Source organism: Sus scrofa, chromosome 1 (genome assembly GCF_054392235.1).
Source record: "Sus scrofa isolate SSC_HxYL_T2T_F1_AM1 chromosome 1, Sscrofa_HxYL_maternal_Yorkshire_Landrace_v2.0, whole genome shotgun sequence".
In the NCBI taxonomy this organism is placed as follows: Eukaryota; Metazoa; Chordata; class Mammalia; order Artiodactyla; family Suidae; genus Sus; species Sus scrofa.
In genome coordinates this window covers 27991327-28005681 of record NC_139383.1, presented here as the reverse complement: position 1 = coordinate 28005681, position 14355 = coordinate 27991327, and the positions used below count along the sequence as shown (strand labels likewise).

At 41.2% G+C, this 14355-nt stretch overlaps 2 protein-coding genes across 14 annotated transcripts in view; one reads left to right on the top strand and one right to left on the bottom strand.

Annotated features, from left to right (window-relative positions):
- Positions 1-7469, top strand: part of PDE7B (phosphodiesterase 7B) — a 608116-nt gene extending 600647 nt beyond the window's left edge. For 8 of the 9 annotated variants that reach the window (XM_084955411.1, XM_021087558.2, XM_021087561.2 and 5 more), the window contains one exon: positions 3758-7469. In XM_084955411.1, the coding sequence (XP_084811537.1) occupies positions 3758-3993 (236 nt within the window). In that variant the 3' untranslated portion in view covers positions 3994-7469. The remainder of the gene's footprint in view (positions 1-3757) is intronic. The other variant, XR_014803076.1, reaches the window with a different exon arrangement.
- MTFR2 (mitochondrial fission regulator 2) overlaps positions 1-14355 on the bottom strand; it is a 240536-nt gene that overhangs the window by 183207 nt on the left and 42974 nt on the right. The gene's annotated exons all lie outside the window — the stretch shown is intronic.

Below are 14355 nucleotides of genomic sequence, written 5' to 3'. Positions count from 1 at the left end.
ATAACTATTAGTTCCCATCACTCCTTGAAACACTCTACCAACTCCATCTACATTTAAAACAAGTCTTTCTTTTCCTTGCAGTGCCTTCTGATTAAAACCAAAATCAGAACTTTAACTCTTTTACTTATAAGCTGTGGCCCTGATATGTACCAGTTCATGTTTTTCACCAGTTTCCACAGACTTCAGACAGCTTAATACATTCAACAGTGCTGCAAACCTCTGCAAGGCTCAGGGCTTAATTTTAGATTGGAAAGGCTCAAAAAGATCAGCTGAAAACTGAGAAAACCAGAGGCAGTTAGAACGATATGCCTTCAATTCCTGAGAGTCAGATTGAACCCCCCATCCCACAAAAGAGTCACAAAGTCTTTGTAAGAAAATAGGAACAAAATGAATCTAGTTTAAAAAACTGAAGAGAATATAAAAATATTAAAATAGATGTGTTAGAATTATGAGGTTATTGGTGATCTTTCTTTTTCCAAATTGCTCTTAATATTATGTTCTTTTTACAATTAAACCAGTTCATCCACCTGAAAAGGGGAGAGGTGTGTTGTTATTAAAAATAAATAAAAAAAAAAAAAAGAATGCAGGAAGAATGCAGAGCAGGTAAAGGTACTGAATTGTTGGAGGCTGGGTGGGTAGGTGTCGTAGCCTTGGCCTCCTCGGATCCAGTGCCCCCTATCAGGTTGCTTTAGTTATGGAAATTATGTGATGCAACCTACCAAAATACTAATCCTGGGACCCCATTCATTAAACTGGCTAGAAAGAAATTTGCCAGGCACCTGTTAAAGACATTTTGAGCCCCAGGAGGAAAGCATCCACAATGTTATATGCACAACCTGGCTTTGTAAGACCAACTTGGTTTCGGAGATTCTATCCTCTTGTTGTCATGAGAACACACTTATTTTGTCAGATCTTATGTCCTGATTTTCAGCTCAGGAAAATGTGGTTACCATAGATACCTGTTTTTAAAATGGGATGGGGACTGAGTGAATAGGAAAATCCCATGGGTGCTACACCAGCACACCAAGAATAAAACAAAAGAGGTGATTATAAAACAACCTTTAGTGTATAAATCTTCCTGCCTCTTCCTCATCTCCCAGTTCTGTGGGTTCAGGGCTGGGAGGTGTGGTGTGCAGGGGCAGATTAGGCTAAACTGGAAAAATCCAAATAGATGATGATAGTAGAATGAGAGCTGTGGGCTCCAGCCTCCCCAAAAAGAATTTTCCAGTAGGTGTAAATAATGCAGCTATTTCCTCTGTCCTGATTCCCCTGGGACTGAAAACGTCCCCTCTCTTTTTCCTTTCTCAGTGCATGATGAGGATTTCCTGAGTGCCATCTCAGGCTCAGATCCGATTTTCTGTTTAAGTAATTCATAGTTTCCCAAGTGAAACAGGGATTTAATATTCACCCCACCATTCACATCCCCTCCCCTCTCTCCATCAAACTCTACATTTTTTTTTTTCTGCTTTTTTTTTTACGGCCATACCTGCAGCATATGGAAGTTCCCAGGCTAGGGGTCAAATTGGATCTACAGCTGCCAGCCTATACCACAGCCACAACAACGTCAGATCCAAGCCACGTCTTCGACCTACTCCACAGTTCAGGGCAATGCTGGATCGTTAACCCACTGAGTGAGGCCAGGGATCCAACCCGCATCCTCAGGGATGCTAGTCGGATTCGTTTCCACAGCACCACAATAGGAACTCCCAAACTCTACATTTTAAAAAGCAGGCATTAAATCAAATGAATCTCTCATTGATGCAACCTATTGAAAGAAGGGGAGAAAGAGGTTCCGAACACACTTTACTCTGAGGCCACCATTTCCCCCTTCCCGACTCCCACCCCTCCAGTAGGACAGTATCCCGGCAAAGTCAGGTTCTACATCAGTTGAGTAGAAGAGGGAGGTTGGCACAATACTCTGGGAACCTACAGGGGAGGTTCCTGGATCTGATCAGAGACAAGAGATTCACGAAAAAAGCTGCCTCGTGGTGTCTACTCAGACTTTAAAATTTCTCTATCTGCCGCAAGAAAGTATTGATGTCTGATGAGTAAAAATACAAAGGTGTAATTCCAGAGTAATTTCAGGAAGAAAATGAGGTGATTTTTAAATGTGGGGTTTGCAACTTTTTTATACTTTAGATAAACCTGGTAAATATTCCACCTTGAGCTTTAGAATAGTATTATATTGGAGATTATCTTTTTAGATATCTGAAATCTAATCTCTTCTAAGATGAAAGATACTCAAAATTAAATATGGACATTGTGAAGGAGGAAAAGAAAATTCAAGAATGGTAACCAAGAATATCTCAGAACAAAATCCTTACTTGCTGACACTCTTTATAACCTTTATCAAAATGTAGACAGCAAATCACTGGCTTAACTTTGCTTCTCAGGTTCAGGTTATCTAATTCTATAATATTTAAATCATACTTCAAATCTGACGAGATGACCCAGACATGTACAGTAATATTTTGCATTGCTGAATCCTTTTCCCATCTCTATAGCATCCTCAAAAGCCAAGTATCTGCTGTTCGTCCAATAAAAAGCTAATCAAATCAAGCCTTGTAATTCATATGCCTGTAAACACAGGGTTAGTTGTTAGAAGAGTTCATTATGCTGAAAAATATTTGCCTTTTCTCCCCATACCTACGGTTTTAGGGAAATACAGTAAAACGTAAATACATCCAAGTTTGTGATGAGTCCAGTAACTCCAGCCTAGACTGGAAGTTATCTTTGCTGTAATAAACCATGTTTAATATGCAAGGCACATGACAGTGGAACATGATTAGAAAACAACAAGGCTAAAATAATTGAGAACAGACATGCAAACAAAGAAGTGTTTTATCAACTAGTCATTCAAACAGATGACTAGTTCATTCAAGCAGATGATTAGTCATTGAAGCAGAACCCCCCCCCCTTTTTTTTTGCTTTTCAGGGCCGCACTTGTGGTATGGAGGTTCCCAGGCTAGGGGTCTAGTCGGAGCTGCAGCTGCCGGCCTACAGCCACAGCAACGTCAGATCCGAGCCGCATCTATGACCTACATCACAGCTCACAGCAATGCTGGATCCTTAACCCACTGAGCGAGGCCAGGGATCAAACCTGCAACCTCATGGTTCCTAGTTGGATTCGTTTCCGCTAAGCCACGACAGGAACTCTGAAGCAGAACTTTTATGCAGATAAATATCTGTACTGAATGAACCTTTATTACCTACACCTAGTTGTTTAACCTAATTGAAAGTAAGACAGAACTTTGAAACAATAATCCTGAAAAATTACCCCACAGAGTAAATGTCTGAATTCTGCAGATGATCTAAATCAACGATGTGCCCTGTCCTGGAATCATTTGTCCTTTTCTCCCCTCCCTGACCCACCCTCCTTAGTCCTAGCACAGACTTTTTAAAAACTTTTTGTTTGTCTTTCCTCTTCTTCCAATAATAATAGCCAACATTTATTGTGTGTTTACTATGTGCCAGGTACTTTCTAAGCATTTCACATGTGTTAAGTCATTTCATTGTCATAGCACCCTATCAGGTTGGTACCCTTCTTAACTCCTTACAGATGTGGAAACTGAGGCACCGAGAGGTTAAATGCCAGGCCCAAGGAGACATATCTTGTGCTCCCAAGCTGAGGGCAGGGACCACATCTCGGTGGCCTTCATAGCCCTGGGCCAAGCACATTGTGGGCCCGATTGTGTTTATGAGGAAGAAGTAGGTCTTACTGCCCTGCTGGTGATGAGCTTGGCCTTGCCTCTTCCAGGTTTCATGACCTACATCGTGGAGCCACTCTTCCGGGAATGGGCCCGTTTCACAGGGCACAGCGCCCTGTCCGAGAGCATGCTAAGCCACCTTGCACACAACAAAGCCCAGTGGAAGAGCCTGTTGCCCAGGCAGCACAGAAGCAGCAGCGGTAGCAGTGGCGGTGGTGGTCCAGACCACACAGGCCCAGGGACTGAGGACGAGGAGCAGACTGTGACCGGAGGCGACGCCCCATAGTGCCAGCCAGGCCCGCCCCTGCTCTGCACACTGAGAGTGACAGCCTCCTTGAGCAGAGGCCTCTGAGAGGGCAGAAGCCCTAAGGGGCTCTTGCCGCTAAACCCAGCCCCTCTCTGGGTGTCGTCCTGGGGCATTTTTGGAACCCCACTTCCCTGAATCCCACTCACCGGCCTCCCTCCTTTTTCCAAGTGTACAGAAGCCATGCGTCACCTCAGCATTAGCTGCCAAAATGAGCAACTCCATTCTGCAGTGAGGGAGCTGATTCCAGGGGCTGGCTTGGCCCTCGAGGAGAAACTGGGGAAAAAGAAAGAGGTGCTTCTGCTGTGGCCCCCCTCGGGCCCTGGGTCACACTGTGACAGGTGGCACTTCCCAAGTCCAGAGGGTTTTAGCATTGGCCATCGGACCGCTGATCTGCATGACAAAAACACCAGCATATTTGGAACTCCAAGGATCTTGGTCTTCAGTCCGAGAGCACAAATGAGAGTGTGAGAGAAAGTACCTTCTATTTTAATAATAATTATTATTATACAGATAATAATAAATCTTTTTAACTTTTCTATTTTATGCACTAGACAATGGATCTACAACTTTGGACTAAGATTACGCAATGTACCCAAACTTGAACAGGGGGTTCATTGTTTTGTTACGGACTTTATGCCACTTGGGGTCAGAGATTTGGCATCGTCTCAGTTTAAGAAACCACGTTTCCTATCCAATCCGAGGGGAAGGTGCTGTACAGTTCATTCCTTTGCACCATTAGCCAATCTGTCTTTTATCAATAACTCAGATTCAGTGACATGTTTATATTCACACTTGTACATTTTCTGTAAATACCAAGCGCTACTGATCCCCATGCCAAAATACAAGAGTATTATGGGATTGCTACCTGTATAAACATGGCACTGTGAACAGAATACTGTTAGTTTTAATACAAGAGAATGCATTTGTAAATATGGTATAGAGTTTATTAATATACTATTGTTTGCAGATAAAGGCCTTAACTTTAAACATCTTTCATCTTCTGAAAGCTGCCCAACCGAAATCCTCACAGATGTCCCTCTGAACTGCCTTCCCATGTCCATCTTTCTGCTTTCCAGCTGAGGTCACAAACCAAAACTGAATAAAGTCTTTGAGGAAATATTTTGGAAACTTCACGTGCATTCCGCTTGGGACCATAGTGTTTAATCTATGGCACAAGCATCGTTTCCTCAGATTCACAAGACCCTTCAGCCAGCCTGAAGTCACTTTCAACACAACGATGTTGCACTCTGTTTTCACAAGCCAGCCGATAAGCTTGTGGTTATACGACTCTTGTCATGGAACGTGGCAGTGTGACACACAGCAGGTCTCACCAACCTTCCGTGACCCTGTCATCTAACTGTCAGGGACTTCCCTGGTCCCCTATCACACTGTCGTCTGTTCTGGCTGCAGTACCAAAGCGTCTTTGGTTTATGGTTGCCGTGCATTTCTTTGGTGTTAATAGTAACTGGATTTTTCTTTTTCCTTCATTTCATGTGAACAACTACCCACCTGTTTAGCAGAAGTTTATATAATTTAAGAAACTATTTCAGTTTTCTGGTAGAATTTACCGTCCTGGCAGGTTATTGTGGTTGATCATGGCTCTAGCTAGCAGAGTCACTTTGGACTTTGGTTGCCATTTTTTCTGCAGACACTTGGCCGTAAAATCAATTTGTTACAGCATTCTTCTCTAAGTTGGCTAAACTCTGTGCATTAAACCTTTTCTTTAGAACTTCTAGCATAACTAATGCGAAATGAAAATTGGCAATGCCCCCCTCTTTTTACCTTAAACAATGTGGTAGTGGGAGAACGATAACATGATTGTTTCTGCCACTATCAAGCTGTTTTGCAAGCTGACTCTCATTTCCTAAGTGCAACTCTTTTGTGTGTGTGTGTCCTCCTAACATACAAATAAAATGTTAGAAACTTGACTGGATTGTATGAAGTTCCTGAAGAGAGACTGAGGCTTGCAGAATTAAGGTTGAAGGGAAATGTGGAAAGTTGCTTGTACTTTCATTAAAGTAGGAGAGGTTATCAGATGGTACTGAAGAAAGTGTGAAAATCTCGTGAAATGGATGGGTGATAAGTTAAAATTGTTGATATGGGTAAGAAGGGACGTTGTGAAAACGTAACACTAACTTTGGGTTTTGTTTTGGGTTTTTTTTTTTTTGTTTTTCTCTAATACCTATGAACTAACACATGATTCTTTATTGCTTTAATACTCTGAAGCTCTCAGCTGGGTGAAGCCTCAAACGAGAACATATTGAATGTATTTCTGCTTCCAACCCTCTCTTCTTTTGGTTTGGTGATACAGAGGGCTTTTGAGTAATCTATTTTTAATATACATGAGATCAAATCAAGGAAAGCAATTACTGATGAAGAAATGATAGAGATAAGAGAGAAGAGGCTGTTTTAGCTACTGGAGCCTCAACTTTGACTCTAGGAAATGGACTGTGTTGTTTAAACTATATTTATATCATAATTTACATAAGATTGGAGGCATTTTTAGTAGTTCCATGTTTACAGGGCAAAAGTATGTTAGATCTTGCAAAAGAGCTCACGGAAAAAAGCTACCAAATATCTAACAGTTAAGGCTATGAAGCAGTTTCTAGTATGATAAAAAATCTGAAGTAAAATGAGATGTGGTGCATAAATGAGACACCTTTGTCTCTTTTCAGCCATTTGGACATTTTTTGAGTTCCCTGTTTGTTAACAATAAAGAATGTGAAAACCTTTTTTTGCCCCTTGCCTACTAGTGGCTCTCTTGCAATATTTCAATGGAAGGAATCCAATTACTAGTGAAGACACAGCTGCTGGATCATCCGTGGACTTTATCTTCATATCTTTCTTCTCTTAGTCCATGGACCATCAAGAACTGACTTCTCAAGTTTAATTCTTTCAATGCTTGAGGAGAAAGGACTCAAAGGGCTATTTTTAGTGCGTTGAAGGTAAAGTTACAATCAAATTAAGAGAGACAGAATAGGTAGCAACTGCCAGGCCTGACAGGCAAAGTCTGCTTTTCCTTTTTACGGCACCTGTGAATGGTCAGACCCTTGTCCCTGAAACCCTGACCTACCCATAACTCCATGCTAGGCTGAGTGAAAATCCTGCTCTGTTTCTACCTGCCTAAAGCTTCCCCAATGGGACTTGGAGCGTGTCCTGCAACACTGTCTCCAGATAGTTCTTCTTAGAAACCACAGACTTGTTTTGTAACCTTTTCTCATGTTGAATCAGATCTGCTCACTGATTGGAACATTGGTTATGAACTTGTATCTCACTGTATTTCTTATGCTTTGTTCTTTTAAGCAAACCTTTAAAATTGTGTTGTTTTGTGTACACAAATGTGAGGTTTGGGAAAAAAAGAAAAAAAAACCTTGTGGTTTTTGCTCAAAATGTGGCCTAAATATCCATTGGCATGTCTAGATAAACAACTAAAAATAAAGATAATTTCTTAAAAATATCACAATATGAAAATATCCTGATTCTCACCAGGTAACGGGTTACCACTCAACTAATCAGATTCAAGCTCAAGATCAAGAGCACAGCTGCAGACATGGTCCAGGTGACTCATTCCACTGGGGGCTGCCATGTCCATGAAGCCATCATTTGGCAGTTAGTACCAAGATAAGGGAAAAGGGCCATTTAGCTCTACATTTAACCTTGAGTCCGATATTTTTCTGATCCACATTTGTCAAATTCATACAAAATTGAAAAGGAGGTACAATGTTTTAGGTTGTGTAAACATAGCAGTCTCAATTCAAGAATTACTTGTGAAAAACATGGCCTTGCATTTTAGGATTGGAGGCCACCAAGAACAACTGAACAGTTCAGGCAGCGCAACTGAGTATCTAAATCCACCCGGAAAGAGAGGAGAGAGAGAAACACCACCCAGGTTTCCCAGAAACAGTCTTGTATTTTTACAAATTCTCTTTGCATTCATTCTGTTAAGATTTGTATTCAGAATCTCACTTGATTCCTTAACGCTTCCCCGTGTCTGAATGTAAAGTCACTTTTTAGGTTGTCGACACTCTGTGTCATCAAATCAAAATCAAAAGTGAGACCCAGTGGTGTTCCCAGGAAATGTCAGGCATGATTTCAAATATACCAAGGAACTCAGCGGAAACATCGTCAAATGTGAGCAATTGAATTTCATTCAACAAATATTGATTGAGGATCTACTATGTGCCAGAGGTTGTGCTAGATAGTTGGGATATAAAAAGACCCAAATCCCTCCAGGATCATTCAGACTCATGTCAGAGATCGGCATTACCAGTGAATTCTTGGAAATTTCGTGAGAACGTCTGTGAGAGCTCACCTCCTGGAGAAGAATATAATATAACACAGATAGATACACTTTGGAGGCAAAGTGGTCCCAATCTTGATTCTCTCACTAACTTACTCTGCAACTTCAGACGAATTACTGAACCTCTACAAAACTATTTCCAGACAATAATATTTTTATGGGAGTTCCCGTCGTGGCGCAGTGGTTAACGAATCCGACTAGGAACCATGAGGTTGCGGGTTCGATCCCTGCCCTTGCTCAGTGGGTTAACGATCCGGCGTTGCCATGAGCTGTGGTGTAGGTTGCAGACGCGGCTCGGATCCCGAGTTGCTGTGGCTCTGGCATAGGCTGGCAGCTACAGCTCCAATTAGACCCCTAGCCTGGGAAACTCCATATGCCGCGGGAGCGGCCCAAGAAATAGCAAAAAAAAAAAAAGAAACAAAAAATATTTTTATGGTTCTATTGTGGCAATAAAAGAAATTACCTACAGGAGTTCCCGTTGTGGCTCAGCAGGTTAAGAACTCGACATAGCATCCATGAGGACACGAGTTTGATCACTGGTCTCACTCAGTGGGTTAAGAAGCTGGCGTTTTTGTCGCAGATGCAGCTTAGATGCCACAATGCTGTGGCTGTGGTGTAGGCCAGCAGCTGTAGCTTCAATTCAACTCCTAGCCCAGGAACTTCTATATGCTGCAGGTACGGCCCTAAAAAGAAGAAAAATAATAATCATTTTTTAAAAAGAGATTGCATACAAAAAGTACCCAGCACTCTATAGGGTGTAGGATGTACATGATAGGCTTTCAGGAGATGCAAGTTCTTTCCTCTTAAATTACAAGTATTTGACAAATAGCCATTCAGCCATGGGTAAGAATGTGGAGGATATATAGGGAGAAATGGCCTAAAGAAATGCTGGTGATTATTACACTGGGATGTCAGACTCATTTTTACATTTTTTTAAATATTAATTTTTGTGCTTATTTATTGGCAAGCTTGGGTAAATAAAATTACCTGATGAAAACACTGCCTCAGCTACAGCCTACATTTCTGTTTAGGCCTCTATATTCTAGAATAGAAGAGAGTGTATCTTTTGTTTGCAGTTCTGTCAGAAATCTCTGCGAAGGAAACAGCTCCTACAAACAAAAGGACAGTCATTTCTCTCCTTTGCTTTATGCCACCAAAGCCCAAATTCCAGCTGGTGATGGCTCTGGTCCCTGTGTCAACCCCCCCACCCCCCAAAAGGTTGCTGGGCTCTCCACAGACTCTGCAGGAGCAGGTGTGGGCTGACGCCTCCAGGATGCACTCATCCCCAAACATGTTTTCAGCTAATGCTTACTATCATTCCCAGGGCAGGACAGAAAGCAGAGGCATTTCCTAACAATGTGTCGGAGGAGGGAGAAGATTCAGTCCCGCCTCCATGGGAACATAACGGACAAACATTTGAATACTGACTAAACAAGGAGCTTTTAGCTATGAGGCACTCCACGATGTCCCCCCACCCCCCGCCACCGCCCCACCACCTTAGGCAAACCAGAGAGATTATTATAAAAATGTTAAGTTTTAGCCGATACGGTTTCAAGATGCATGATTGCCTTGCTTAGTCATCTAAGCAACAGTGTATTTTTGATTCAATTGCCTGAAATTCTTTCAATTCTAGTATTACAAGTGCTGATTTAATCTCTGGCAATTTTTTTTTTCCTTTTAAGGAAGTGGTGCAGTGGAGTTTTAAAAGCGTGGGCTTCAGAGTCAGACAGACCAGAATTCAAATGCTGTTTAACCCCAGGCAGTTAATGTAACCTCTCTGTGCCTTCATTTCCTCATGTATAAAATGAGATTAACACCTAACTCCCAAGACAGTATAAGTTCAAGATTAGAGAGCATACATAAATATATACAATGGTTTCTCACAGAAAGGGGGTATTAACAAATAAAAATTCTTACATCATTTAAAGAAAAAAAACTCTACAAAGTGGGAGCTGGGATATGACTTTTGCTTATTCTAGGTTGTACATTTTTTGTACAAAATAAAACACAAGAATCATTAATAGACATTGAGCATAATTATATTTACAGGTGGCCAGTCTGACTATAAAACAACCCTTAAAATACAAAATATTGTAGAAAAAATGATTATAGAAGAGGACACTGTTTCTAGGGTACTAAGGATACACCAATAAGTCCAGGGACAAATAAAGGGCTCTTTTTTTATTGTAAATTCTCCTCCCAGCCAAAGTCAATCAGTCTGTTGAATCCAAGCCTTCTCTAAAGCTAAGGATCATACGACTCTGTTTATTTGGTTAACAAAACTTGATAACCTGTCAAGTTTTCATGAATTCCATTCATATCCTATACATTCTATCCACAGAAATTTCCAGGGGCCCTTCCCCATTGTAATGTTAGATACTTTCTGGCCACTGACAGCAGAGGCAAAGAATATAGGGGAGTCTCTGTAAACAGATGATCCTAAAATAGATTCTGTTCTCCCAAACTCTGCTTGAAGATGCATTCACTAAAAGATGGTTTTAAGTATTCCTTGGGGGAAAAAATGGCTTCGCAACCAAAGAAGTCTGAGAAACAATGGATTAAACACCCAGGTTTCTCTCCTGTACACTTCTCAGAACCACAGTTCCAACAAGACGATAGAAATGATATTGTTTGGATCTAATAATGTTGGTTTCATTATCATGAAGCTTTCCTTGACCACATCAACCTAGAATGCTCTCTCCATTTACCATTTTCTCTCTTCGTTTTTTATTTGCTTTAGTTTTGTTAGTGATTACTAGTAACTCATTATTATTGATATATGTGTGTATTTTCTGCCCAACTTGAGACACAGTATAACACTGTGGTTAACTGCCTGGCTTTGCACTTGATTTCACCACATACTAGGTGTCTGACCTTGGGCAAACTTCCAAATGCTTTGTGCCTCAGTGTCTTCATTGGTAAAATGATGATAAAAATATCTATTTCATAGAGTTTCTGAAGAATGAAAGAGTTCATGCATCTAAAGCACTTGGAACAGTGCCTGACAGACAGAAAGCACTCAGTAAGTATTAGCAAAAACCACCATCTCCCTTGACCCCTGATCCGTAAGTTCACTGATAACAAGAATACTACCTTTTTTCATATTTTCTCCATAATGTATAGTATAAGAGGTGCAAAACAAATATTTCTTAACGGAAGAACGCATTTTTGATTGATAAATTGAAAATCATATCAGAACAATAGGTTAACATTTAAATCCAAAAAAATTCCAGTTGGAACAATAATTGTGTCTCAATACTTGGCACGCAGATGTTGTTTTTCAATATTGCTAATTTCTGTGTGGGGAACTTACATTGTTTCTAGGAACATGACTGAGGAAACCAGCAGATTTTCTCCTCCTAGTTTATGAGCCTCCTCTTCTGAGTGGTGAGCGCAAAGATTATTCCCCAGAAGGACTTAATGCCCAGAGAGTTCTAGGTTTTTTTTGTTTGTTTGTTTTTTATCCAAATGGAAAAGAAACGTACAGAAACACCACTAAATTGCTTCCTTTGCAGAGCTAATAAAAGTCTCCTGTTGTAATACACAATCCAAGAAAAGACAGAGATAAATCCCAATCCTCATCTTTAAAAAAACAGCATTGGAGCAGCAGATGAGTCTCCTATTTTATCTTTGTTTCAAATACTTAAGATCACACATGAGTGACTCCTGCTTTTTCTCCCAGTATGCAATTACCTGTGTGTTGTTTCAGTTGTCAACAAGGTAAGCCTAATGGACCAAAATGAAGGGTCAGTTCTTGGAGTTATTTATTCCTTCCTACTTCCCACGGCTATATTTTTATTTGCACCTTTCTAACCCGAGAGTCAGACTTGACATTTCAATGGACTCTCCTCCACATTTGATGAAAAATAACATATAAATGAAAACGAAATACCCAGAGTGCCATATACTAGGATAAGTGAAAAATATATTCTAGACTTGCAGACAAATTTTCAAGTGTTAACCTGACTGACTTGGAGAAGAACAAAAAGTTCTGCCAGATCTTTCCTCAGGTTATGTAACACAGTCTGAGATATTTCTTAGACACTTCTCCTGACTTTGGTTATTAAAAATGTATTAATCATCCCACTAAAAGCTTACCCCCCAAAATATCATCTTGCAACTGAAGGCTTCATTATCTTAAACTCTAATGGGAAGTTTGAGTTGTTTTCTCATTCTGATCAACTTTGGCTTCAACAGCAGGTTTCCGCTCCCTAAGCACGCCACGTAAGGAATGTTGAATGTCTGACTCCACCAACCCATGTAAGAGGCAGGCAGGCAGGCACAGGCCATTGCCCCAGTGCTAACTACCCAGTGAACCCCGGAGGCCCCATGCCAGCGTCTGAACAGGACGAGATGAGAAAAACAAGGGCTGCGTGTGGGCCTGAGAGTTTGAGTCTTGTACAAATGTCATGGAAAGGTGCCTTGGGCTGGGAGGCGGGGTAATGATTTTTCTTTAACATGAGAAGGAAAGAAGCATTTAAGGAAGACTAACCAAGCTGAAACAAAATTACTACTCCCCTCCTGTATTCCTTTCCTTGGGCTGCTGTAACAAATCATGACAAACTTTGTGGCTTAAAACAACAGAAATTAGGAGTTCTGGTGTGGCTCAGCAGGTTAAATATCCAGTATTGTCACTGCAGGGCCTGGGGTTGCTGCTGTGGTACCCCAAGCCCTGCAGTAACAATCCTTGGCCCAGGAAATTCTGCATGCTGCTGGTGCATTTAAAAAATAAAATAAACAATAGAAATTTATTCTCTCACATACTTAAAAGTTGAAGCCTGAAACCAAGGTGTTATCAGAGCCCTGATCCCTTCCAGGGAAGAAACCTTTCTTGCCACTTCTAGCTTCTGATGGTTTCCAGCAATCTTTGGTGTTCCTTGGGTTGTGGCAACGTAACTCCAATCTCTGCCTATGTCTTCCATGGCCTTCTTCCCTATGAGTCTTTCCTGAGTCCCTTCTCTGTTTTCTCTTCTTATAAAGAAACCAATCATGGAATCAAGATCCACCCTAATCTAGTCTGATCTCATCTTATTAAATCTACGAGATCCTTTTTCTAAGGAAAGTCCCATTCCAAGGGTCTAGATGGACATGAATGCTGGGGGGTTGCTATTCAGCCCAGTACACCTTGACCCCCTCATGCATCCACCATATGCTTTACCTCTCACGGCATCATCCTAATCTCACACACACACACACACACACACACACAGAGTACATGCATATCTTCCAGAATTCCCCTGATATGGAACAGATTGCTTCAGGTTTGAGATATGGCTATTTTTGTATATTTGGAGGGAAAGTCTGGAGAAGTCGTACAAGAAGGAAGATCAAAAGCACATCTTCATTTCTTTCTCCTATATTCTTTCCTTACTAATTCATATCTGTCTCAGGGGAAAAAAAAAAAAAAAGTCTTAAAAACCCCACTGGAATCTGCCATCTGGAGATGGCAATGTAAGTCTTGTGCCATATTTCAACTTCTTCACTCTCTCATCATTATTGTTCCAGATGCTCTAATGCATTTATTCACTTATTCTTTTAGAAGCAAAGTAATATGATGCAAGGACAGGCCCAGGAGGGTCATGGGAGTGGGTAGCTTCAGGAATGTGGAAGAGAAAGTCAATGTATATAAGGAACAAAAAGAACCTCACAGCTCATGAGCTATCGACTTCGTGCTGAAGTTACATCATGCAGGATGATGTCGGGACTTGGGGTGAGAAGCCTAGGGCGTCTCCCGTAACTGAAATAGAGAATATGGACTGTCCTGTGATGGCAGAGAGGAGGAGGTAGGAGTGATACATGGAAAAAACCCCAGCAAGATGACTTTTAGAGTTTTTGGTCTCTCAATGAGGGTAGAGGACTAATAGTCTAGAAGTGGCAGTAAGATGTAAGGAGACACTGATCCCATTTCCCAACATGACATGAGAACAGTTGGCCATGAATAGCCTCCCTCTGAGAGGCGTCTCAAAAAGTGTCTTTGGGGGCCAGGGTGGGGCAGTTTTCTTTTGAAGTGTGAAGGATAAAGGAATACCAGGTGCAGAGAC